Here is a 27,479-nt window from a genome sequence, read left to right as displayed (position 1 = left end):
CTATATCTGTGTTGTAGTCATGGCGATGCCTGGTTCCTATCACCACAACTGTAAAGACATCTGAATCATTTCACACCAAACTGCTTTGAATATACCACATTTGTAAAAGAATTCCCCTTTAATACAAGCCAGAGTGCCTGCTAGCCTGTTTGGACGGTTCCTTTAAGCTGTGTGTGCTGAGCGTACTCTTCTCTGCCGGTGAAGGTGTAGGAGCGGATCCAGGGGTTGGGGATGGAGATCCGGGGGGCGATGCTCAGGCCGGGCAGGTATGCAGACATGGATCCCTCCAGCAGGTGTGGGTGCCCACACACTGCGTACTCCGTCTTACACACGTACAGACACTTGGCAAAGAAGCAGGTGTTGTTCGCTGAGAAAGAGAGTAAAGAGGACAAACAAATCATTTATACGGTTTTACATGTTCCACAAACACTGAGTTGCCAGTTTATTATGTGCACCTCCCTTGTAGCTACACTTACTGCCTGTTTCTACACAAACACCAACCATACAGTTGAAGACTGTGGCTCATCTGTTGCTGTACAGTTTATCAGCCCATCTGCACGTCATTCAGGACCGTTTATGGAGTGCTAGGCTGAGAGTGGACCATCACCCAAATAATAGTGTATATTTCTAGCATAATTAAGTGGTTAAGAAAGTCATTCAGAGTGGTTTGGTGTGAAACACTCTGCTCTAGATAAACTTACTGAGTCAGACCTGTTCACAGTGGTGGTGATAGGAACCAGACGTCCCCCTCTAAAAGCTCCCTCACAAAAGGTTCCTACATGAAATGGTTATGAATTCACTGCCTGATGACTGAGATGCTGTTTTATGATAGTTTAGAGAACTTAAACTCCATTCATGGTGGAGGGAGACATGCAGGGCGCTGTGCGGCAAAATAGTCCCCAAAGAAAACTTATTCCAGATTTTCCACTATTTTCCATCATCAACAGGTTGAGTCTCTACAGTCAACCAATTAAAATTTGGTGGAATCCCCTTTAGGATCCTTCTCAACAGCTCTGGCTTGGCTAAAAGGTTTAAGAACGGTTGTTGCTCTGTGTGTTTGGAGCTGCGTACAGCAATAAGCCTGGTGTTTGGGCATGAATGTGAGTGCTTGCCTGGCGAGGTGAAGAAGACACTGCGGAGGTCATCGCTGTGAGTGGTGTACAAGATCTCTCCTGTCACGTTGATGAGTCTCCCCACCACAGGAGGAACTCTCCGGAAGTCCAGCACTCTGAGAGGACGAACGAAGAAACAAAACAAGAGACGACATAACAGAAAAGTTTGTCCTGCTTCGACCACCGGGCAGATCTGAACAGTGTCTTCATCTCCTGAGTGGACGTTGGAGACGTCTCTTGGCCCTGACTCACTGTAAACTGTTATCTCTATTTTAAATGGCAGTTACACCCAGGACTGATTAAAGGGCCCACATCATGGAAATGTCTCCATTTTATGCACTTTGAAGTTGTATGTAAACAAATTTTGACTGTCAAGACCCATAAGCCTCAACATAAACCACATGTCCAATAGTAATAAAGGGCCCTTATAATGGAAACAAAGTTTTGGGTAACACTTTTTATGGATGTCATGTTTGTAAGCATCTATAAACACATTAATAACATCTTATAATGCATTCATAAGACATTATAAATATGGTTATAAATCTTTATGAAATGAATTACACTGAATTACACTTTATAGCCATGTTTATTAAACATTATGAATTATTATAATATAATGCATGATAAGTAGTGTTAGTAACATGTTATACTGTCAGTGCCAAAGAAATCAGTCCCAGCTTGGAGAGTGTAAAGAGAAACACAGAGTTTATTTACTGAGATTTCCAGTGTTTTATTTCTCAGCGCTGGTGCTGTTAGAGCTGCATCTTCAGGGCTTCATTCCTGAATATTCAGAAGCTCCACACAATGTAATGTTGGATATGCAGTGTTAAGTCAGTGCCAGGCTAACGATGGTGCACATTAACAGTGGTGTATATTGACTTTCCCACATTGGGTAAAACACTGAGGGCAGCACTAGTTTAAATTCTGACATTTGAAGCCTGTAATAAGCTTTATTGTGGATGTTTTAGTGTTTCAGCAAATCCTTCAGTAAATACTTCAACTTGAAGCCTCACTCTTAACACTGGAGGAGGCTTTAGTACAGTACGCTTCACTTTACTTAGAGTGGACAAATACAGCTTATGAGCTCTTATAATTTGCTATGAACAGAACTTATAAAGCATTATGTTAACAATTCATAATGCATAATAAGCATGGATATAATATGTAATGTATTTTGTACATTTTTACAGTCATTTTTTTGATGCCTTATGAATGCATTATAACATGTTATGAATGTGTTTATGGATGCTTACAAACGTGACATTCATTGAAAGTGTTACCAAGTTCTGAAATAAAAGAGTTTGATGTTGAATGTAAACAGGGTTTAAGTGTCTCTCCAGTCCATATGTGGAAAATAAACTGTAAGAACAATCAATTTTGATTTCATTGTTTTTATGATGTCACAAAAACCAAAACACTTACATTAAATCCACCTATTTAGCCTACAGCACTTTAGGTCCACCCAGTCGCACTGTCATAAGGAGTGTTACAGCCTGGACCACTTTTTGAACGGGGCAGCAAATCAGAACAGCTAATTTGCATATAGTCTTAAAGGCACAGTAACAAAGACAGGGATTCTAAAAGATAAAGAGAGGCTAGACATGGTTTTTGGTACAGAAACCTACACAAATATTAGAGGTAAGTAAAAAAAACATAATATTTTATTAATAATATAAAATATTAAAATTGTAGGATACTGACTCCTTTAATTATAGTTAATTAGGCCAAAAGACGAGTGTCCTTTTGTTGAGTTTAGTTGTAATTAAAAAATAATTCCTGTGTAACTAACAAATTGTCCTGCTGTACTTATTTTTTTTAATCTCAGATATATATTGCTGCTGTCAGAATTAAACTTGGTATCTCTGCCTGTTTCCCTTTACATTGTGTGTAAGTTTCATGATGAATGGATCAAAAGAAACGGCCCAAAATTTCTTGGAAAGACGCCTGGTTCCACTGACTTCCGTTAAAAGTAAAGTAGATTTTTTCCTTCTCTTGTAAAGTTACAATTTTGGAGATACAAGGTTTCCTCCTGACAGCAGTGACATGCAAATGTGTTGCTTTTTTGTGACATCACAAAAGCAGTGAATTTGAAACAGCCTTTTTTTTTAGTTTAGTTTCCACGATTGGACTGTGGAGTGAGCAAGTCCTGAAACTTGAATGACATTTGCATACGTTTATTTCATTTTGCATGAAATAAATATTTCATTTTCCATGATACGGGCCCTTTAAAACAAACTAGCGCTCTCTGAATGAGCAGCAAAAAGATGACTTATACTAAAATAAACACTCTGATAATAAGCACTTCATGCGCCACGTCACATATTTTCCTCAAGGCTCCACTTTAAAGCTGACTGTGAGTGAGACACAGGCCACAGGTGATCCTCCCTTCCCACCCCCCATGATTACTCACTTTTATAATGAAAGCTCTGTCTCAAGTCCAATCACGCCTTGTCTGCTCAGACCGTCTCACTGCAGTGGTGCAACTCTCGCACAATAAGCTGCTCTGAGACGGGCTTTGGTGGCAAGTCATGGTGAAGCTTTATGTCTCAACATGCTTAAGATATTGTGCAAATCGTTTAGTGCTCGAGGTTTCTCTCTGCAGAGCATCGGGATGTATGGTCTGTGTTTACTTGTAGCTTTAAAGATGATGCTAACGTTGACTCCCTATCCACCAGCTTCTCATTCAAACTGTCCATTGATGATGCTAAGTTTGTGAACCCTGTGAACTTCGGCATAAGTCTGAAAATGTGACATGACAACGACAATGGATAAAGAGGACCCAACGGGAAACAAATAAAGCAGCCAATTATATAGTGTTTCATAAACTAAAATATTTTGTTGGCAAAAAGTATGTGAACCTCAAGAAGGATTAGTTTATTACAGAGGTTAGAGGATAATTACAATTACAGTTATTATTATAATTAAAGCCATACTCTCCAGGAACAGTGTTCTCTCTTTAAACCAATGAGGCTAAAACAGAATTTCTCACTTAAATGAGACACATTATGCTTGGCGAGATATTAATATTCCAGCATTCCAGCAATGAGAACATCATCCTGACTGTGAAACATCGTGGTGGTAGTATCAGGCTGTGGGGCTGTTTTGCTGCCTTTGGCAGCTTGCCAGCATTTGATCTTACTATGAATTCTGGATTGTATTAGGAAATTAGGACAACGTCAGGGCCTAAAGGTCTACGGATGGCGGCTCTTACAGCAAGAAAACCACCTTAAACACAAATGCAAGACGCAACACGTTAACACAGTATTCAACATTTTATTGTGGAAGTCATTTTATGATGTATGATATAATTACCACAAGGTTAATGGTGAGCTATACTGCACACCATTATGGGATGTAATGAGCAAATGAGTTAAAAGGATGTAAACTTTATTTTAATTTTATGTTTTAAGAGTTTTTATTTTGACTTTTCAAGACTTTCAAATGATCTTTTTTGTCTTGATTGTTTAAATGCTGGAACGCTGAGGTGTTGACAAAAGGTTACTGATTTTTGGTATTGTGCACATTATAAACATAATATGCCATATAAAAAATGCCTGTTAAGTGTATGCTCACTGGTGGTTTTGGATAGAAAACTACTGAATTACTTTATTTACAGTCCAATGATTGAATTATCCAGAGATTTTGGCCAGTGGAAATTCCCCTTTGAACGCTTTGGTTCTGGTTCCTATCACCACCACTGTGAACAATTCTGAGTCAGTACGTTTCTCTAGAACAGAGCTTTCACACCAAACCGCTCTGAACCCACTCTGTTTACATTTTAACTATTTCATTATGTAGGAATTTTGAAGAGATCAAAAGATCAGTTTAAGTTTGAATCAATTTGCTCAACAAAAGAGTGAATAACTTATGTAATTCTTTGTGTTATTTGTTTTATTGGGGTCTCTATCTATTGTTATAACTTGTTTGGGTCACTTTAGGTCGCATTTATTTAGAAATTCAGTTTTTACAAACATTTTAGCATTAATATAACTACTGCACCATTCAAGGTGGAATGGAAAAGGCTAGTAAGATGCTGGCGAATAAGAAACTAACTTCAGCTCTGAGCTTTAGAGAGTGTTTGTTTTCCACAGTGGGAGATCAGAGCGGGAGTGTGGGTGGTCTGGCGTTTGTGCAGCTCATGATTCTAAGTTTATCGCACACCTTTAGGAGGATCTCCTGCATAGACGACACAGCGAGAGGGAAAAACATTCATTATAGCGGAGGTTCTTTTGTATAACTGCTCATTTCAGAGACTGTTGCCAGCATCTGAAGGTTCAGCCTCCAACTTCTACAGGTCTATCTTAAAACAACATGCTGTAAATTAGGCTCCTGTTTCAGCTGCTCATTCTGGCCTGGGTGAGAAATGCTCTCTGGGATTAGCTTGGAAAAACAGACTGGCCTCTGGGGAATGTTGATGGATAAAGTCACTTTGCAATGTTTTATTTATTTTTGCAGTAAATATTGTGATGTTTAAAAAGCAATATACAAACCTCACTTCCACAAAACTATATGAAATGCAATTTGAAACCAGAAAGCAGTGATATGCAAATCCACTTTGATCTACATTTAAATGAAAAGAGTACAAAAACATTCTGGATATTTAACGTTTTATCTGATCAATTTCATTGTGTTTATAAATATGTACTCATTCTGAAGTTGATGACTGCAACATGTTTCAAAAAAGGTGGCATGGGAGCAATTTAGAACAAGAAATGACACAAAATGTTCAAAAAACACCTTAAACTGGTGATCAAATCAATCATGCTTGGATATAAAAGGAGCATCTAGGAAAGGCTGACTGCTTTATATGCAAGGACAGGTCAAGGCTCACCATTTAATCTAAAAACAATTACCAACAGGTTAGGAACAATGTTTCACAACAAGCGATTGAAAGGATTTTAAGTATTTCACTCTCTACATTGCAGAATATCATCAAAAGATTAAAACAATCCAGAGAAATCTCTGTGCATAAAGGAAAAGGCCAAAAACCACAACTTGAATGGGTGTGACCTTCGACCCCACGGCACTGCATTAAAAACTGGTACGCTTCTGTGATGGATTATGCTGCATGGTCTCAGGAATGCTTTGACAAACCGTTGTCAATAACCACTGTTCATCACTGCATCCAAAAATGCAAGTTAAGACTATACTCTGCACAGCACAAGCCATATATCAACAACCTCCAAAAACGCTGCCCACTTCTCTGGGCTTGAGCTCATCTGAAATAGAGTGACACTCAGTGGAAATGTGTATTGTGGTGTGACAAGTCGACCTTTCAGATTGTTTATGGAAATAATGGACCTTGTGTTTTCTGGGCCAAAGAACAAAAGGACCGTCTAGATTGTTACCAGTGTAAAGTTTAAAATCCAGTGTCTGTCATGTTGTGGGGGTTATTAGTTATAACTTGCATATCTGTGAAAGCGCCATTATTACTGAAAGATATCTACATGTTTTGGAGAAACATATTGTCACTATTCACCAAAAAACAATTATCTCCAAAATAATAACTTTATAGAAGAAAACAAAAATGTTCTTCATTTTCAATATAAGTTAATGGAAAAAGTACTTATTCTAAGCAATTTTGCTCAGCTGCTGAGCTCAAATGATGCAGAAAAGTAAAAATCACAAAAAGGGAGATGCAAAGGGACATGTTTTTCATTGGACAGCAATAATTTGCTGTCTGTTACGATTGCCGTCCAGTATTCTGAGAATACACAAGTGAACCCATAAAGATTGGCCTGCACTGTTTTTACCAAAGTCATCTGCTTGGTGGAACAAGTGAATGTCTTGATTTCTCCAATACATATGTTATTGGTCAGGACATCCACAGCACACAACAAAACATTCAGTGATCGCTTAAAGTCTTATCTGCATATTGAACATCAGTGGGATAACCGCACTGGAAAGGCAGACCTAGGAAACAATATAATATACAGCCCTAAAAATATATTTTTTTAACATTCTGTTGGTCTATTCATCATAAAACATTGAAATAGCAGCTGAAATGTTCAAATTATACGAACATTATAATTGAAGATGCAGCATTTGAGTCTGGCAGCAACAATATTCTCAGACATAATGAGAAAATGAACACTGAACCTGTCCAGATGGAAAGATGCGATCTCAGCATTGTGTCTCTGGAAGTCGACAAAGTAAAAGAAGTCCTCGGGTGTCTCCTCGTGTCGCTCCTGTCTGAAAAACCAGACACAATCATTTCTGGTGTGTACTCAAACACCAACTGGTGATCCACTAAGTAGTATTGTTGTAGTTATAGTTATAGTTATTGTTATAGCTTACCTCATAGGTTTAAACATAGCTTTCCCAAAGTCTTGCAACTTCAGCGCCAGTTTCAGGTGATGCCCACTCGGCTTGACCACTGAGGAAAAAGGATTTTAATTGTCTCCTGTGTTCAGTTTGAAGGAATATTTCACCATTAAATGCTAAGATCACACAGCTGCGAGGAAAGAAATAGCATGATACTGACTGGAGCAGCAATCTGAGGGGTCCAAGCACTTTTGACCAAGCAGACACTAATTGACAACTTCTGTTTTTGTGCTCACTGTTGGTCTGTATTTACTAGTCTTTGCAGTTTGTGAACAAATACACTATATATACAAAAGCATCCACATAACCCTTCTACTGAGTAGATTCAGCAAGTAATGCATGCCCAGTGCCGAGCATGGGCTAGAGGAGTATAAAGCCCCCCAGCATTGGGCTGTGGAGCAGTGGACCTATGTTCTCTGGAGTGATGGAGCTCCATCCAATACCTTTGGGATGAGTTAGTGATCCAAAACATCAGTGATCCATCAGTACCTGACTTCACTAATGCTCAATATAATCCTCAGAGCAATGTTTAACATCTAGTGTAGAGCCTTCCCAGAGGAGTAGAGGATGTTACTGCAGCACTGACTCACTATTAACACCTTCATATCAGAAGAAACTGGATGTGTAGCATCTCTTATCTTCCTGTGCTGGGATCATATGTAAGAGCGCCAGGGCTTTAAACCGCTCTGTTTTGGACTGAGTGCAGGTTCTTGGCAGCGATAGCTTAATTATAGATGGTGTGTTTAAAACTGGTGCTTGGTGCACCCTGTGCTCAATTGGTGGTTTCTTTTTCTTTGTCTGAGGTTGTGGCATACCATGGAAAGCTGCCTCCAACCCTAAACCACAACATGAGAGCCTTTTTTAGCATCTCTCATACTCATTTTAATAGCTTGTTTTCAAGCTTCAAAACAGGTGACTCATGAATCGGCGCGAAAGTCAAGCACAACAGCAGATCTTTGCAGCTGCAAAGAGAAGAGTTTAAACCAATGGTGGACGAAGAACACAAACCATGTACTTGAGTTAAAGTAGAGACACCCAAGGTAAAATATTACTCCAGTAAAAGTAGAAGTTCCTCCCTTTAGACCTCCACTTGAGTAAAAGTACTGAAGTATTTACCTTCAAATGTACTTAAGTATCAAAAGTAAAAGTACTAAAAGAGTAATTATGGCTCTGATGTCCTGTTATCATTTTTATCACAAGACTCGCTTCATGAACTCATTTCAGGTGAAAATCCTCCAGCGTCTCTCTTGGTAAACCAGTCTTTTAATAGAACATCATTAATTAGTGACGCTGACGTCTATTAAGATGATCATAAGCACAAAACACTGAAGGCAAACAGTTTCCATCAGGGACAACCGAGTGGCTCTGACATCACTTTTTACAAACAAGCAAAGTTTCAGTTTAAGATTTATTTACAACTTAGTTCCAAGTTTAAGTTTAGTAAAAACTGGCTTTAAACTCAGGATCACAAATGAGCTTCCTTTACTATATTGATTTGTAGGTCTCTGTTCACAAAGAAGGTCTCTTCTTTCACTCTTGAGGTCCACTTATAACATTCATAACATTTGCGTGGTTTTGTGGACCAAAACCAGCCTGTTTTGCTTCTACTGAACTGGGTCAAACTCTGAGCTGAAACAGATTCGGGACTTTTAACTGATCTTGGACTTCAGACTAAAATCCTTTTGTTTTGAGTGACTCTAAACCTTAATTATGATTATTTTATTATGATAATTATTGAACACTGTATTTATCACTACCAAAACAATCATAACTGCCCAAACTGTATCAAATGTGTCAGTCGTGACTGTTTCGGTGACAATTTCAGCTCATTTTGAGCTTAGAAACTCAATACAGGTTTGAGCAGCTGTTCACACAGAAAATCATCATATTTTACATTAAAACACTAAAAAGTGCTGAACTGCAGAAAATATGGCGATTCTTAATGTTCCTCACTGACTTTCAGACTTTGGGGCACATTTACTTCAAAACAATGGAATCTAACTGCTCACCATGTGGGCATGAGGGACAGGGATGCAGCCTCACTTCCTACAGACGAAAGCTCTGTGTTTCAGTAGTGATGTGAAGATGTGGAATAGCATTTTTTGCTTTCATTACTTTCATCATTCAACTTTCAAAGAAAATGAAAAGATCTTTCATAAAACAACACAAAAACATACACAAACAAAAACAGACAGGGACAGACACCTTCCAATAGAAAGTACATTGCTATTGATGATTTTGTATATATTTAACTTAAGTAATACTATCTGAATGAATGCCTTGGGTTTAAATAGATCAGAACAGGATCCTTGTGAATAGATTATATTTCCAAAAGTATTCAGTCACCCATCCAAATCATTGAATTCAGGTGTTCCAATCACTTCCGTGGCCACAGGTGGGCCACAGGCCCCTAGGCCTGCAGACTGGTTCTACAAACATTAGTGAAAGAATGGGTCGCTCTCAGGAGCTCAGTGAATTCCAGCGTGGTACCGTGATCGGACGCCACCTGTGCAACAAGTCCAGTTGTGAAATTTCCTCACTACTAAATATTCCACAATCAACTGTCAGTGGGATTATAACAAAGTGGAAGTGATTGGGAATGACAGCAACTCAGCCACAAAGTGGTGGGCTATGTAAAATGACAGAGTGGGGTCAGTGGATGCTGAGGCGCATAGTATGCAGAGGTTGACGACTTTCTGCAGAGTCAATCACTACAGACCTCCAAACTTCATGTGGCCTTCAGATCAGCTCAAGAACAGTATAGAGAGCTCCATGGAATGGGTTTCCATGGCCAAGCAGCTGCATCCAAGTCTTACATCACCAAGCACAATGCAAAACATGGAATGCAGTGATGTAAAGCGCCGGCACTGGACTTTAGAGCAGTGGAGATGGACCAATCATGCTTCTCCGTCTGGAAATCTGATGGAAGAGTCTGGGTCTGGCGGTTGCCAGGAGAATGGTACTTGTCTGACTGCATTGTGCCAAGTATAAAGTTTGGTAGAGGGGGGGATTATAGTGCGGGGTTGTTTTTCAGGAGTTGGGCTCAGCCCCTTAGTTCCAGTAAAAGGAACTCTTAATGCTTCAGCACCAAGAGATTTTGGACAATTTCATGCTCACAACTTTGTGGGAACAGTTTGGGGATGACCCCTTCCAGTTCCAACATGACTGCAGACCAGTGCACAAAGCAAGGTCCATAAAGACATGGATGAGCCAGTTTGGTGTGGAAGAACTTGACTGGCCTGCACAGAGTCCTGACCTCAACCCGACAAAACACCTTTGGGATGAATTAGAGCGGAGACTGCGAGTCAGGCCTTCTCGTCCAACATCAGTGTCTCACCTCACAAATGCACTTCTGGAAGAACATTCAAAAATTCCCATAAACACACTCCTAACCCTTGTGGAAAGCCTTCCCAGAAGACCTGAAGCTGTTATAGCTGCAAAGAGTGGGCCAACATCATATTAAACTCTATAGATTAAGAATGGGATGTCAGTTCATATGTGTGTGAAGCCAGACGAGCGAATACTTTTGGAAATGTAATGTATTTCAGACTGTATGGATTGGGCAGTGAATGGCAGAACTTCATGTTCCCTGAATCCAGAGCTAAATAACTCCTCACTGCAGAGCAACTGACTTTTACAGGCATGTGTTTGTAGCCATGCGGCTTCTGTGGCTCAGTTCAGTAGCTGCTATAATACAGCACAGAGCCATAATATCATTCTCCACAAACCCAGCGGCAATACACTCACCACCGCCACTGAAAACAAAAATATTGCTTTTTATTGATTTCTTCTTTTGGCCAGCCTTCAGGCAACAAAGTCTTAATCTGACAGGGGAATTCCACCCATTTTTTTCAAATTCCTGTAAAACACAGTCAGGACTGCATTCAGTAGTTTGATGTAGGCATTGCCATGACTACAACACAAATATTGCCATTTTATTTACCATCCAGAACCTACACGAGTCTTCTGAGTTTATATGGAATGTTGATGATGGAAAATAGTGGAAAATCTGGAATAATCAGTTTTCTTTGGGGCCTATTTTGCCGCATAGCGCCCTGCATGTATCCCTCCACCATGAATGGAGTTTAAGTTCTCTAAACGATCATAAAACAGTGTCTCAGTCATCAGGCAGTGAATTCATAACCATTTCATGTAGGAACTTTCTGTAAGGGAGCTTTTAGAGGGGGACGTCTGGTTCCTATCACCGCCACTGTGAACAGTTCTGACTGGGTAAGTTTATCTAGAATAGAACATTTCACAACAAATCAGTCTGAACGCACTCTGTTTACATCTTAACCATTTAATTAATTCAGGAATTTTGAAAATTGGTGAAGTTTTCCTTTAAGCTTGACAAATCTAATGGTAATTAACATTATTTGGGGAAAATGCTTGTTTAGAGATGTAAAAAGAGATTTCAGCTGTGAAATAAAGAGTACTGAAGTCAGAATAATGAATGATGACGTACCCTGTGAGCAGTCGCAGGCTCCCTTTAAGGCCTTCTCGTCCTGAGTGTAATCTAAAAGAGATGAAGTCTGTCAGACTTTCACTTCTCAGACACAGAATCCCTCAACTCATCAGTCTCATTCAGCGCTGTCGTCACCTGCTTAAAGCGCCTGTGTCTGTCAGACGCTGCATATCAGACTCTGAGCCGAATACACACTTACAGAACTGTGCAGATGCCCCCCCCCCCCAAGGCTATTGCATTATAATAGATTATAATAACACAATATTTGATTATACATGAAGAGAGAGAAATTATTAGATTATTATAGATTATAAGAGCACACTATTTTATTACAATGGTAGATTATTAGATTATTATTAATAATAATGTGGATAAAAATGTAATAGATTTAAAGAACACTGATTATAATAACTTACTAGATTGATAGACATTATAGGTTATTGGATTATTATAGATTATAATAGCACACTATTTCATGATAATAAATTGCTAGATTGATACATTTGATAGATTGATATTAGATTATAATAGAGTATAATAGCACACTATGTACTTATAATAGATTACTAAAGTAATTTTAAATTATATTATTATTAAATTATATAGATTATAAAGATTATACAATTATAATAGATTATAAAGGACCCTATTTGATTCTAGGCTCCTAGGCTAATAGACATGATAGATTATTAGGTTTGAACAGATTAGCACAACAGAACAGCACAATATTTGACTACAGATTACTAGATTACCAGGCAGGGTAGATTATTAGATGGTAATAGATTTAAAAATAGAACACTGATAATAATATATTATAATTACACACTCTTTAATGATAATAGATTATTAGAGTAATAGACTTGATAGATTATTAAATTATAATAGATTATAAGGGACCCTATTTGATTCTATAATAGACATTATAGATTATTAGATTATATAAGATTTTACTAGCACACTTTTTGCTTACAATAGATTATGAAATGAATACGCATAATAGGTGATTAGATTATAACAGATAGTAACAGGACACTGTTTCACTATAATACTGTAGATTACTAGATTAAGAGACACAAGAGGCTATTAGATTATACTAGATTATAATAGAACACTATCGTGTTATGATTGTTACTGTTACAATATATATATATATTTATATTTCCGGCCTGTTCATGAATGAAGGTCTGTTCCAGGTAAACAGTCACCTGCACTGATGATGGGTGCGCTCTGCATGTCCTGCAGTAGCCTGTCGATGCTGTGGTCATCTCTGGAGTACAGGGCGTAGCGGTTAATCCCCAAGTGGAATTTCAGCCAGCTAGCATTAGGCTCAAAGGTCACGGGTTGCTCAGGAATGGAGATGTTGGACGCTGCGGCGGCTTCGACGTACAACTTCTGCTGCCTGGGAAGGAGGTCATAAATTTTAACAGCCCATACATGATGCTGATATTATGCATTGTTACATACAATATCTGTCCAAAGGTATCCAGGCAATCCTGAAGAGTGAATTCAGCTACTTTAAGGTCACCTGCTGTGGACACAGCTTGTGTAATCTCCATAGAAGAGCACCAATAGAATGAGTCTAAGGTCACCATGCCCAATGCTTGAGGGATATAAAGCCCGCAAGCATTGTGCTGTGGAGCAGTGTGGCTGTGTTCTCTGGAGTGATGGAGCTCCAATACCTTTGGGATGAGTTAGTGATCCAGAACTGACCATCCAACATCAGTACCTGACCTCACTAATGGTCAATCAGATCCTCACAGCAATGGTCAACATCTAGAGCCTACCCAGAAGAGTAGAGGCTGTAAGCGCAGCACAGACTCACTATTAACACCTTCATTTCAGAAGAAAATGTGTTGGTGAAACTTGCAGCAGCTGCAGGAGAAGTTCTGAGTAGATTGCCTGGTGCTCCTCACAAGTCCTCACAGGCTGAATGATCTGAAGTGTTAATATTCTCAGTTCCAGCTGTCTTGAGACTAAAGTGTTTGTTCGCTCATATGCTGAATCCTCTGGGAATTTGAGGCCAATATCCACACTTCATTTTAAAGCATCCATCTTCTCCATTTTTGTGTATATTTTATTTTTCCTCTCTGAGATGAACTTAGAAAGTTCTCACGGTTTTAACCCCTTACAATCTCAGGCTTACTAATACAAAGGCTTATTATTCCATAACTACAGTGACTTCAGTGCAAACTGTGTGTAATGAAGCTTGGGGCCCACCGACAGACCCTAGCCATGTAAGGGGTTTACCCTTTGAGTGTCTCTTTGTGATGATTCAGAAATCCAGTTCAAACCCTTCCTGAATCTGCAGAGGCGCCCTTTCCATTCCATCTCATCACGAGATCCTACGAGACTCACATCTTTATTAGCCTATGAAGAGGGGCTGAGATACACATCATGTGCCTCTTGCCATGTGGAGCTGCTGGATTCGTGTGTCCGTCTACATTCTGTGTGAAACTGACCGACGGACATTCAGGAAATCACTAAGGACTGACCATCACGCCAGAAACCCTTCATTCTTCATTCAGTCCACATTGGAAACTTGTGTGAAATGGCGTGAGAGAGTTTATAGCTGTTGAAGCTGCTGCAGCGAGTTTGGAAAGTAGTGATCAAGACAACAGAGTGTTTAGATATGAAACATATGAGGATCGTGTTCTATGAAGAGCCCTTAAACGTCCAGTAGAGAATACACAATAAATAATACATTAGTTTTAGGCCAGAAAGCCAAAACATCAGCATAACAATATAAAAAACAGCCCTTGGGATTAAAAGAAATAAGTCACATCTCTTTTAACTTATACTCTTTTTTTCTTTCTTTCACTCTTTTGAATGAATGTAAATATCTGAGTTACTGCTTTCCTGCATCATAAAATTGAGCTGCTTCCTGGCGAACTTTGCACCATCATATGACAGTATCGATCCATCAGGCTGCAAATATTTGCTAGCCGACCTCAAAAGCTGTCAGCGTGACCTCTGCAAACCGGTACCTCTGTTTGTCCTGCAGAAAGTGAAAAATCTAGGAAAAGAGAAGTGACGCCCCCTCCCATGCGAGCCAGCCCACAAACCGCCTCCTAAAAGCTCGAATGTTCTTTAATCAGCTGCTTATCAAGCTTATTTTAAGCAGCTGAACGCACAGTCGCTCGTGGTTAAAGCTCGGTTTTGCTGAAGTGGGAAAAGAATTCCTGGTGGAATATATATGTGTATATATATATATATATATATATATATATACACACACACACACACACACCGGTCAGGCACAACAGGCCACATCCTTGTTTCTACACTCACTGTCCATTTTATCAGCTCCACTTACTGTATAGCTCCACTTTGTAGTTCTACAGTTACAGACTGTAGTCCATCTTTTTCTCTGATACTTTTTACCCTGTTCTTCAGTGGTCAGGAACCCCATGGACCCTCACAGAGCAGCTACTATTTGGGTGGTGGGTCATTCTCAGCACTGCAGTAACGCTGAAGTGGTGGTGGTGTGTTAACGTGAGTGGATCAGACACAGCAGTGCTGCTGGAGTTTTTAAACACCTCAGTGTCGCTGCTGGAATAGTCCACCCACCAAAAATATCCAGCCAGAAGCGTCCTGTGGGCAGTGTCCTGTGTCCATTGATGAAGGACTAGAGGATGACCAACACAAACTGTACAGCTGCAGATGAGCTATCGTCTCTGACTTTACATCTACAAGGTGGGCCGACAAGGTAAGAGTGTCTAATAAAGTGGACAGTGAGTGGAGTTTAGGAATGGAAAACAGCGGTAGCAGCTTAATCTATGACTCTAGTCCTTCTAGACGTTCTAGATACATCGCAATCTGTGAATACAGTCAGTCTAAGCAGCGTTCCAGTTAGTTGTTAGGAATGGGAAACAGCGACAGCAGCTCAATCTATCATTCTTGTCCTTCTGGAAGTTCTAGATACATCGCTGTCTGTGAATACAATCAGTCTAAGCAGTGTTCCAGTTAGTTGTTAGGAACAGAAAACAGCGATGGAAGGAAGTGGCTGGATTTGCTGTGAGCTCTTCTTTTGCTGTGAGAGTACAGTTTAAGTTCAAGATGGGCTGGTCTGCGTCATGACTGGCCCTGAGTGGTCTGGGAGGTGGTGAGGTTTGTTTGGCCTGCACCGTCATATTGACGTCCTCACTGTGCAGTGTAGACAGTCGTATGTAAATAGTGTGCTGATTGATTCCTAACGAGGCGATTATTGCCTTCCACAGCTGCCCCTCACAATCAGTGAAGCCACAAACCACATGCCGGAGAGACGTTGCACAACACAACCCGAATTAGAGGCGGTCCAAGGCAGGCAAAGCTGACTCAACCTTATGATTTTAGACCTCTGATCTAGTCAGGACTGCTCTAGTCACAGCTGTGGAACTTTGTAATTAGGCTCTTCTTTCATTTTTAAGTTTCAGTTGAAAACAAAAGGATTAAAGTGTTGAAACACTTGAGGGAAAATGATCCAATCAGGATTGTTCTATCTGTGGTATCTAGGTAGATACAGCCAAGCTGCTCTACCATTGGTCAGGACTTCAGGGGCTGGACTGAAGGCCTTACATATTAGATTAATTACCAACATCATCAGGAAGTGACAGAATCAAACAAACACACTCTAAATTAGACTGGGTGGAACCAACTCTGTAAGAAAAATGTAATTCTGGAAGTTTTAGATAAAACACTGACTGTAAATATGAGCTGTAGTCTAAGCAGGTTCTGGTTAGTTTTTAGGAATGTTAAACAGCAGCAGCGGCTCAATCTATCCCTCGAGTCCTTCTGAAGGTTCTACATACATCACTGATTTAAATACGAGTCGTAGTCTAAGCAGTGTTCTGGTTGGTTGGTAGGAATGGAAAACAGCGATGGCAGCTTTATCTATCACTCTAGTCCTTCTGCAGGTTCTAGATACATCACTGACTGTGAATAAGAGTCATAGTCTAAGCAGGTTCCCGTTAGTTGCTAGGAATGGAAAACAGCAGCGACAGACCTATCACTCTAGTCTTTCTGGAGGTTCTAGATACGTCATTGACTGTGAATTAGAGTCACAGTCTAAGCAGGTTCTGGTTTGTTGTGAGGAATGGAAAACAGCAGTGACAGCTCTATTACTCTAGTCCTTCTGGAGGTTCTAGATACGTCATTGACTGTGAATTAGAGTCGTAGTCTAAGCAGGTTCTGGTTAGTTGTTAGGAATGGAAAACAGTGGTGGCAGCTCTATCACTCTAGTCCTTCTGAAGGTCCTTTACACTGTGACACCAACCCATCAAAAAAAACAAAAAAACACACACACTATACCATTAGGGACACCACCAGGAACCATCAGAAACTTTAAATGGTTTCTATGATTTTTTTGTTTTTACTGTGTTGCGTTACGATAAGCACATTAAAGTCTCTTACATACTTCAAATAAATGTATTTTAAAAGCTTCAAATGTCCACGTTTCATCTAGAATGAGCAAAACGTGCTAAGGTGAGTAGCCGTTAGTGTAGCGGTAACATACAACTAAAATCCCATAGGGACACTACCGTGTTTTTTCTTGCTTGGTTTTTTTTTCAGTTTTGTCATTTACAGCACAAACTGAATGCAAATAAGTCACAGCTCAACACTGCTTATTATATCTTGGAGTGTCTTCACTACATGTCAGAAAAAAAACTTGTATCTCCAAAATGTAACTTTACAGGAGAAAGAAAAAACATAACTTACTTTTAATGTAAATCAATGGAAAATGGAAGTTTTTCCAAGTCATTTCATGCCGTTTTTCTTTGTCTGTTCACCATGAAATTCACACGCAATATAAACAGCAATGATAAAAATGGAGATATGAGGTTTCCCTCCAACAGCAGTGATATTCAAATGGAGTGTTTGCCATGTTGCCTCATGATAAGGCAAACCTGCCTCTAATACATTTTATACTGTCTTTTCAGAAGGTCATGTGTCTTTCCTGACATTCTAAGAGGGCTTAAGTCCAGGCTGTTGTCATTTACCCTGCAGCCTCAGTGGAAATGATCAAACCTCCCGCGAAATGACTCTGACAGCCAGTATGCAGATAGAAGGCACTGCCTGTGCTTTCTTGCCAGGAGGCACTGTAAATGCTGACATGCCATTCACGCTCTGTGCTGCTGTGCTATGTGCACACGCACAGTTGAGCGTCAGAAATCCTCAACCGCTATGAATCATATCATGCCATGAAGGTCATTTACATATTCCTGATCCGAACACCCTCAGGCTAAGATCTGGTCAAATCCTCTTACAGATTTTTTATCTTTATTCATATCACAGCAAGGCTGGAAGAGTGACATCAGACTGGAGGAGCAGCTGTAAGATCTTTGTGCTTCTGCAAAGACAAGTGAGAGCACTTTAGGAGAGGCTGGTGGAGTTTTTTTAGCTGCTGTTGATGACAGAATGAGCCTGACCCTCAGACAGAATCTCATTCATAACAGTGGTGACCACAATTAAAGGGGAATCATGCAGATTTTCCAAAAATTCTGCATAATGAGACAGTTGAGATGTAAGCAGTGCGGTTCAGAGTGGTTTGGTGTGAAACGCTCTGTTCTAGACAAATGTGCTGAGTCAGAACTGTTCACAGTGATGGTGATAGGTGATAGGATGTCCACCTCTAAAAGCTCCCTCACAGAAAGTTATTACATGAATGTGCTGCATTGCTTTATGATAGTTTTTTTTGTTTCATTTTTTTTTAACATCCATTCATGGCGAAGGGGTACATGCAGGAAAACTAGTCCCCAAAGACCGAAACTTAAGCATTAAAACTGGATGGTTTTGCTGTCTAATGGGGTTTGGCTTACCATTAGAGACCATTAGATTCCTTATGAATTACCGAGTCAGAATTGCTCACAGTGGTGGTGATAGGAACCAGACATCCACCTCTAAAAGCTCCCACACAGAAAGTTCCTACATGAATGTGCTCCATTGCTTATTTTTTATTTTTATTTTATTTTAGTTGTTTTACATCCCCAAAGATTTTCTTTTCAGATTTTCCACTATTTTCCATCATAAACATTCCATATATATTCTGTGTAGGTTCTCTGGTGGTTCTGGAGGGTAAATAATGTCTATATTTGTGTTGTTGTCATGGCAACGCCTGGTTCCCATCACCACCACTGTAAAGACGATTGAACCCTTTCACACCAAACTGCTCTGAATTAAGCAGGAATTTTAAAAAGTTGGTGGAATTTACCTTTCGCTTGTGGACTTGTTCGCTGTGGTTTTATGTACCAAAAACAGTGCATTTTTACTTCTCTATATCATTTTAACTGATATATGTAAATGAGCTCTATTCTGATTGGCTAAAACACTCTTCTAACATCATCATAAATGGGCAGGGCTGACCTGCTGTAGGCTGAATAGATGTATACGTGCTGACATTAAGAACAGGCTGTGTTCGCAGCTTAGTGTCCCTATATGGACTGAGGAGTGGACAGTACGTTTTGAAACTTTGACAATGTTCACATAACACTTCAAATGATTTCTTTAAATAATAATAATAATTAAATAATAATAAAACTTTTGTTTATAGAGGACTTTTCATGGCAGTGGCAGCTCAAAGTACTTTACAGACATGTGATAAAATATAGTTATTTAAGAAATCATAGTATTTATTTATTTTTAAAAAAAAGTGAGGACTTTTGCACTGTTATCAGGAGACAGAGTTTGAATCCCAGATTTAAAAAAAAATTTTTTTATAAATTCATTAGCTAATTATCAGTACGTTGTTTGTAATATTTTCATTGATACCACTAAAACTGTGGGTCCCTAATTTCAGCCAATATTATCAGACAACCCTGCGACCCTGAGGGAGACGCAGCTTAGAAAATGGATGGATGGATTATCAGACAACCGATATATCAGTCGTTCCCTACACACAAGATGGTTCTTCTAGGATTTTTTAGTAAGGGCAATGGTTCCATTTGGAGCCACGAGTTCTATTCAGAAACCATTTGCATTGAACGGTTCTCTGCATTTTAAAGTTGTTCTTCAGGTTGATGGAGAATGTGTTGTATATGGTTCTATATTGCACTAAAAAGGGTTCTTGTATTGTTACAATGTCGCCATTGTTACAATAGCAGAACCTTTGGGGGTGCTATATAGAGCCGTTTTCAAAGAAACATTCAACACACTCTCCATCCATCTGAAGAACCATTTCCCCCTGCAGAGAATCATTCAAGCAAATAGTTCTGAATAGAACTTGTGGTTCCAAATGGAACCATTGCCCTTACTAAAGAACCCTTGAAAAACTCAACCTAAACTGATTTCACATCAATTTCAATTTGCTTTCAACAAACATTAAACGTGCTCACCTCTCCCAGCGGGTCACCTTCCTCCTGTAATACCCCATCAGCTCCTCCTCCTCCAGCAGCCTCTCGTCTGGAGCAAGCTCTGGTAGACGGATGTTGTACAGAGGGTGGCTGAACAGCCTCTCCAGCTTGGACTCCTGCTCGAAGGTGGTGTTGGAGCCTGAGGTCCATTTTTGGGAAGTTTGTCCCTGATACTCGATGCTAAAATTCACCCCCTGGCAGGTGCAGCCATTCCTGGACAGGTGATACCAGTCTCTCAGCCTGGGCAGCAGCACGAAATAGACATCAGCCACTAGGACTGTGGTCAGAGTGATGGCCAGCAGGAACCGGTCCCGACGCATGGCGGCCGACTGATTTGATTTAATCCCACTTACTACTGAATTAAGATGGTCTTAGAAGGTAAACCATCTAATATAGTGGGCTCCTCATGTGGTGGAAACCTCAGTATAATCTGAGCACACTTGTTGATGAGTTTAGAAGGTCTTAGAAGGTAGATTACCTACCATGCAGACTGACCTGACTGCACTGCCTTTAGATGCTCTTAGAAAGTAGATCGTCCACCATGCTGGGTTCTTCTAGTGGTAAAAAGCTCAGGCTGGCCTGACCACACTTGCTGAGTTTAGATGGTCTTAGAAGGTAGACTATCCACCATGTTGAGTTCTTTTGGTGGTGCAAACCTCAGTCTGACATGACTGCACTTGTTGCTGAGTTTAGATGGTCTTAGAAGGCGGATCATCCACCACACTGGGTTCTTCTGGTGGTAAAAACCTCAGTCTGACCTGATCACACTTATTTTTTGTTGAGAACCTCACTGGAACAGAATGTGTGAGAAGGTAGACCATCCACCATAACGCGTTCTTCTGATGTGAAAATCTGACCTGACTACACTTGTTGAGTTGAGATGGTGTTAGAAGGTGGATGATCCACTGTGCTGCGTTCTTCTGTGACCAAAGACAAGCTTGCATTTGTTATTCAGCTGAGATGTTCTTGGAAGGTAGATCATCCACAATGCTGGGTTCTTCCGGTGGAGAAAATCTCAGGCTGACCTGGTAACACTTCTTACTGCCTTTAGATGGTCTTAGAAGATAGATCATCCACAATACTGGGTTCTTCTGGTGGTGAAGACTGAACCAAGATAAGTCTTAGAAGGTCCATCTGCCATGCTCGGTTCTTCTCCTTGATGAGATACGGTGAAATTCCTCCAGCTTTGAATGGACCAGGATTCTGGACGTCTCACACTAAAGCTCTGGGATGGTCTTCAGTTGGACTCCTGTAGATTTGGACTGTGGTTGAGCGAGGCAGTGAGTGTCAGTGTGGCTGTCTCTCTCTCTAGAGCCACTGCTGAGGGCTGCTCTCCTCCTCCCTCCTGACTGACTCGCTTCTCTCGCTGCTGGGCACTCCTCCAGCTACACCTTCTCACTTCCCATGTAGGCACAGCCTCTGGTCAAACACACGATTTCACGGCGCGAGAGAGTGAGAGTGACAGAGGAGAGAGAGAGAGAAAGAGGGAGAGAGGGAGGACCCACAGTCTCTCGAGAGCCAGGCGCTCATACCTTGTGTTTTCACTCGTATAAATGACAGGGAGCGTGGCGGCGTCTTTCCTTTGCTTTGAGCGCCGGCTGGAGAGGAGCAGCTGAAATTTGAATGTGGCATTGCTGCGGAATGCTGGAGAGCCGGATGGGAAATACAGAAGGCATTTCCCAGACTGCATTTGCACAGCTCCGGCTGCAATATTTCTCAACATCTGATATTTGTTTGCGTGTATGCGTGTGCTTGTTTTTGTACCTTTGCAGGACCAAAACTGGCCTGAATTTGCAGTAAAAGCAGAGAAGAACAGGACAACACAGCACTCACAGCACTGACTGTATAAAGTGCTTTATAAACTCAAGTCCGTGTTTCATTGTTTTTAAAGTTAAAGTAAATATGGGACATCATTATTATTACAGATAGGTACTTACATGTCTATTATGCATATGATACATTATTATTGCATAGAGATAATACTGCATATAGGTTTTTACATACTACATTGGGACATATCACTACATGTAGATACATATATGTAATATATCGCTGTTGTTGGTAGAAAGCCTCGTATCTCCATTTCTGGTGTTTTTCAGTTTTTGACATATTTTTAAAATGCCTGTTGTTCTTTAAACTGTGTGTAAATTTTATGATGAATGGACCAAAATAAACAGCCCAAAATGACAAAAAAAGTCTGGTTACATTGACTTACATTAAAAGATTAAAAGGTTTTTTCCTTCTCCTATAAAGTTACCATTTTGGAGACACAATGCTTCTATAGACAACAGTGATGTATATATATATATATATATATATATATATATATATATATATATATATATATATATATATATATATATATATATATATATTGATATTGCCAAAAGTCTTCACTCACCCATTCAAATAATTGAATGGAGGGGTTCCAATCACTTCCATGGCCACAGGTGTATAAAACCAAGCCCCTAGGCCTGCAGCTTCTAAGCTTCTACAAACATCAGTGAAAGAATGGGTTGGTCTCAGGAGCTCAGTGAATTCCAGTGTGGTACCGTGCTCGGACGCCACCTGTGCAACAAGTCCAGTCGTAAAATTTCTTCACTATTAAATATTCCACAGTCAACTGTCAGTGGGATTATAACAAAGTGGAAGTGATTGGGAACGACAGCAACTCAGCCATGAAGTGGTCGGCCACATAAAATGTCAGTGGATGCTGAGGCACATAGTGCCTATATGTCTATATGTCACCAACTTTCAAGTCAATAACTACAGACCCCCGAACTTCTCGTTCAACATCAGTGTCTGACCTCACAAATGCGCTTCTGGAAGAAGGGTCAAAAATTCCCATAAACACACTCCTAACCCTTGTGGAAAGCCTTCCCAGAAGAGTTGAAGCTGTTATAGCTGCAAAGGGTGGGCCGACATCATATTAAACCCTATGGATTAAGAATGGGATGTCACTCAAGTTCATATGCATGCCGTTTAAAGAGTTTAGAGAGTCGGTTAAAGTTAGAGTTGTGTTGTCATTTGGAGGGAAAAATCACTGAGGAATGAAGGGAGAAGACGCAGCACCAACCGAAGTACTATATTTAAACATTGCAAAATACAGCTCTCTCCCCCAAATACGAGAGAAAGAGTCAAATATGCTCCTCCACAAACACAATGCTATTTTCAAACTGCTTCATTTCAGACAAATAATTCTGACGGTGGTTAAATCAAAAGAAATGCGTCCTCGTCAGGGAAACGCAGCATGGCCACTGCAGCTGTTCGCGTTGTTGATGTTTCCAGATGTGTAGTGGGAGATTGTGTGTTTGGGTAACACCCTGTCTGTTACTACTATGCTGTGAACTCATCGTTGGCAGTTTTCCAGGGATTAAAAACAGGCAGGGTGGGGTGGTGGGGTAGGGTGGTCTGTGGGTGGAATGGACGTCCTCTAAGAAACAATTTCTGGTCCATCTAAGACATTTGCTAGCAAAAGGTTAGGCCGCTTGACAGCTCCAAGCCTTGATTGAGAACAAAATGGGCTGTGTGTGTCTCTCTCTCCCTCTCTCTCTCCCTCTCTCTCTCTCTCTCTCTCTCTCTTTCTCTCTCTCTCTGCTCTCTCTCTGTCTCTCTCTCTCTCTCTGTCAGTGATAGCATCAGAACGAAGGCCGCTCAGTTCGCTCCTCACTCCGCTCTGTTTGTGCTCTTGGAGTATTTGCAGAGCGCGAGGGCTCCAGTTTCCAGGATTTCTTCCAGCGCATAACAGCATGTCAGAAGTTGTCTTTCGGGAGAAATCTTGGAGAGAAAGCGAAAATAAACTTTTCCCACATTAAAAAACTTTAAAAACTCTGGCAAATATTTGGCCATTTTCAACAGCTGCCAAAACTATCAACACTGACCGGTGCGGAGCACCATGACCAAAACAATCCAGATCTTCTGGTCTTGTCACGTCCAAAACAGACTTTCTCTTTTCTATGTTATGTTACAAATGAGCCTGTAATGCTTAGAAACTCAGCAGACAGACAGACAATTACTGACAGATCAGTAGATAGACACACAGACAGACAGGTAATTACTGACAAATCGGTAGACAGACAGACAGACAGACAGGTATTTACTGACCGACCGTTAGACAGACAGACAGAAAGAAAGACAAGTAATTACTGATCGATCGGTAGACAGACAGACAGAAAGAAAGACAGGTAATTACTGACAGATCGGTAGATAGACAGACAGACAGGTAATTACTGACAGACTGGTAGATAGACACACAGACAGACAGACAGACAGACAGACAGGTAATTACTGACAAATCGGTAGACAGACAGGCAGAAAGAAAGACAGGTAATTACTGACAGATCGGTTCATAGACAGACAGACAGACAGGTAATTACTGACAGATCGGTAGACAGACAGACAGAAAGAAAGACAGGTAATTACTGACAGATCGGTAGAGAGACAGATAGACAGGTAATTGACAGATCGGTAGAGAGACAGACAGACAGGTAATTACTGACAGACTGGTAGATAGACAAACCGACAGGTAATTACTGACAGATCGGTAGAGAGACAGACAGACAGGTAATTACTGACAGATCGGTAGAGAGACAGACAGACAGGTAATTACTGACAGACTGGTAGATAGACAAACCGAGAGGTAATTACTGACAGATCGGTAGAGAGACAGACAGACAGGTAATTACTGACAGATCAGTAGACAGACAGACAGACAAACAGACAGACAGGTAATTACTGACAGATCGGTAGACAGACAGACAGACAGACAGACAGACAGGTAATTGCTGACTGATCGGTAGACAGACAGACAGACAGACAGGTAATTACTGACTGAACGGTAGACAGACATACAGACAGGTAATTACTGACAGATCAGTAGATAGACATGCAGACAGACAGGTAATTACTGACAGATCAGTAGACAGACAGACAGACAGGTAATTACTGACAGATCAGTAGACAGACAGACAGACAGGTAATTACTGACAGATCAGTAGATAGACAGGCAGACAGACAGGTAATTACTGACAGATCAGTAGACAGACAGACAGGTAATTACTGACAGATTGGTAGACAGACAAACAGGTAATTACTGACAGATCAGTAGACAGACAGACAGACAGGTAATTACTGACAGATCGGTAGACAGACAGACAGGTAATTACTGACAGATCGGTAGATAGACAGACAGACAGACAGACAGGTAATTACTGACTGATCGGTAGACAGACAGACAGACAGACAGACAGGTAATTACTGACTGAACGGTAGACAGACATACAGACAGGTAATTACTGATAGATCAGTAGATAGACAGACAGATATATATATCAGCAGTTAAAGGTTCTACATAGAGCAGTTAACACTCAAAGAACCCTTTGCATGATTCTTTGCATGGTGGAATGGTTCTTCAGACTGTCGTTCGATTTAGAACCTTTTGAAAAGTGTTCTATATAGCACCAAAAAGGGTGTTTCTATTGGTACGATGTCAGGTTTTTGGTGTCATAAAGCAGCTTTTCAAAAAGGTTCTATATAGAACCATCTACAGCACATTCTCCCTCAATCTGAAGAACCCTTTAATCATGCATAGGGTTCTTGGTTCATGGTTCTATATAACACCACTTACTTTAGAAAAAAAACCTGGTTCTATACTTAACCATTTACTGTACAAAAGAAAAGTGTTCTGCTATATAGCACCACCACCACATCAGTGTTACTGCAGTGCTGAGAATGACCCACCACCCAAATAGTACCTGCTCTGTGAGGGTCCACGGGGGTCCTGACCACTGAAGAACAGGGTAACAAAGTATCAGAGAAACAGATGGACTGCAGTCTGTAACTGTAGAACTACAAAGTGCAGCTATACAGTAAGTGGAGCTGATAAAATGGACAGTGAGTGTAGAAACAAGGAGGTGGTCAGAATGTTATTCCTGATTGGTGTGTAATGTAATAACATAGTAGACTGTAATGTAGCTGTACAGCCTTATACAGTGTACAACAATCAAATCAGAGGAACGGATTCGTCACATGAACCCCGAACGTCCACTACTGCCTCCTTCCTCCGTATTCGGTCTCATCCAAAAGCGGGTTCCTTAAAAATGCATTCCACCCCGAATGGGAGTTTCCACATTCCCAGACGAGAGCACGGCCAGCCCTGAGATTCCAGCGTCATGTTTTTATCTGGACTAATTCGCTCCTGCGACCTTCCAGAATCTTCCGTCACTGGATAGGTAGAACAACTGATAAATCAAAACATAGGCTTGCTCTCATGTTCAGCTGAAACGCGCTGGAATGTCTGAACCGAAGTCTGCCAAGGGACGCGGAGCAGACACGGTTGCCTGGGGCTGGAGTCTGTGGTGAATATGGACGTAAAACAGATATATGGCACAGAATGGGAACCATTGTTTCTTGGCCTTATGGGAAAGCCGTATGTAGTCACCTATCAGTTCAAGGAGACGTAGGTTTGCATCTTCAAAGGTAAAAGTAGCAAATGTTTGTTTTTCAGGCTAAACTCTGATTTACGAGGTCCCTGAAACCTCTTTTTTCAGCAGTTTTTCCATGTCAAGTCTACTGGTTGTGTCCACACCAGGAGTTGGAGCGGAGAAGTTGTTTTTCTCGTCTCTTCATTCTTCTCTGGGGTCCTTCTGTGTGTTTTGAGTTCTTAGAGAGTAGGATTGTGGGCTGTAATTGGCATGTGGGCAACCATAGGGTCACTTTGGACAGATGAGGCCAGCCACAGTCTGCACATAAGCACAAAATTACCTCTTCAGCCACAGAGTTTAGGATCGATGGGATGCTCTGGGCGGTTCTGCTGGGCAAACACATTGGCTACAACTAACACCGGGCCCAGCAAGAGGCCTCATGGGTAATCCTTGTGAAAACTGTCCATCCAAACAATGTGGGACAGATATTTCTCACAATACTGCATCATATATTGTTAAATTGTTAAATCAATGCTGTCAATTAATTCGAAATTTTGACACTCCATTCAAATTATTTCACACAGGGCTGTATTCCTTTTTTACAGCAGTCATAAAATGCAGTTTCTGCCTATAATAAACACTTGGTTTTATTCTGTTTAATGCTGTTTGTTTATTATCTCATCTATACAGGATTGTTTGCTACAGTGGTGTCAGAGTACGGCTAGTTCCATTTAAAAGTGTTGTTTTCCTCATGGTAGTGTTGGGTTGTCGCTCCTAGCACATATTGGACTTTTATTTTGGAGGGTGGGTCTTGGTTCTGCTAAGGTGG

At 40.6% G+C, this 27,479-nt stretch overlaps 1 protein-coding gene across 1 annotated transcript in view; it reads right to left on the bottom strand.

Moving 5' to 3' along the window:
- Positions 1 to 21,688, bottom strand: part of fam20a (FAM20A golgi associated secretory pathway pseudokinase) — a 30,678-nt gene extending 8,990 nt beyond the window's left edge. Inside the window, exons 1-7 of the mRNA XM_017725376.2 lie at positions 20,211 to 21,688; positions 13,110 to 13,303; positions 11,905 to 11,955; positions 7,413 to 7,491; positions 7,215 to 7,307; positions 1,113 to 1,228; positions 187 to 367 (exon numbers count right to left, since the gene is read on the bottom strand). Of these exons, the coding sequence (XP_017580865.1) occupies positions 187 to 367; positions 1,113 to 1,228; positions 7,215 to 7,307; positions 7,413 to 7,491; positions 11,905 to 11,955; positions 13,110 to 13,303; positions 20,211 to 20,548 (1,052 nt within the window). The 5' untranslated portion in view covers positions 20,549 to 21,688. The remainder of the gene's footprint in view (positions 1 to 186; positions 368 to 1,112; positions 1,229 to 7,214; positions 7,308 to 7,412; positions 7,492 to 11,904; positions 11,956 to 13,109; positions 13,304 to 20,210) is intronic.
- Positions 21,689 to 27,479: the final 5,791 nt, after the last annotated feature.

This window comes from Pygocentrus nattereri, chromosome 13 (assembly GCF_015220715.1).
Source record: "Pygocentrus nattereri isolate fPygNat1 chromosome 13, fPygNat1.pri, whole genome shotgun sequence".
In the NCBI taxonomy this organism is placed as follows: Eukaryota; Metazoa; Chordata; class Actinopteri; order Characiformes; family Serrasalmidae; genus Pygocentrus; species Pygocentrus nattereri.
The sequence above is the reverse complement of the archived record's forward strand: the minus strand, read 5'-3'. Positions and strand labels throughout refer to the sequence as shown.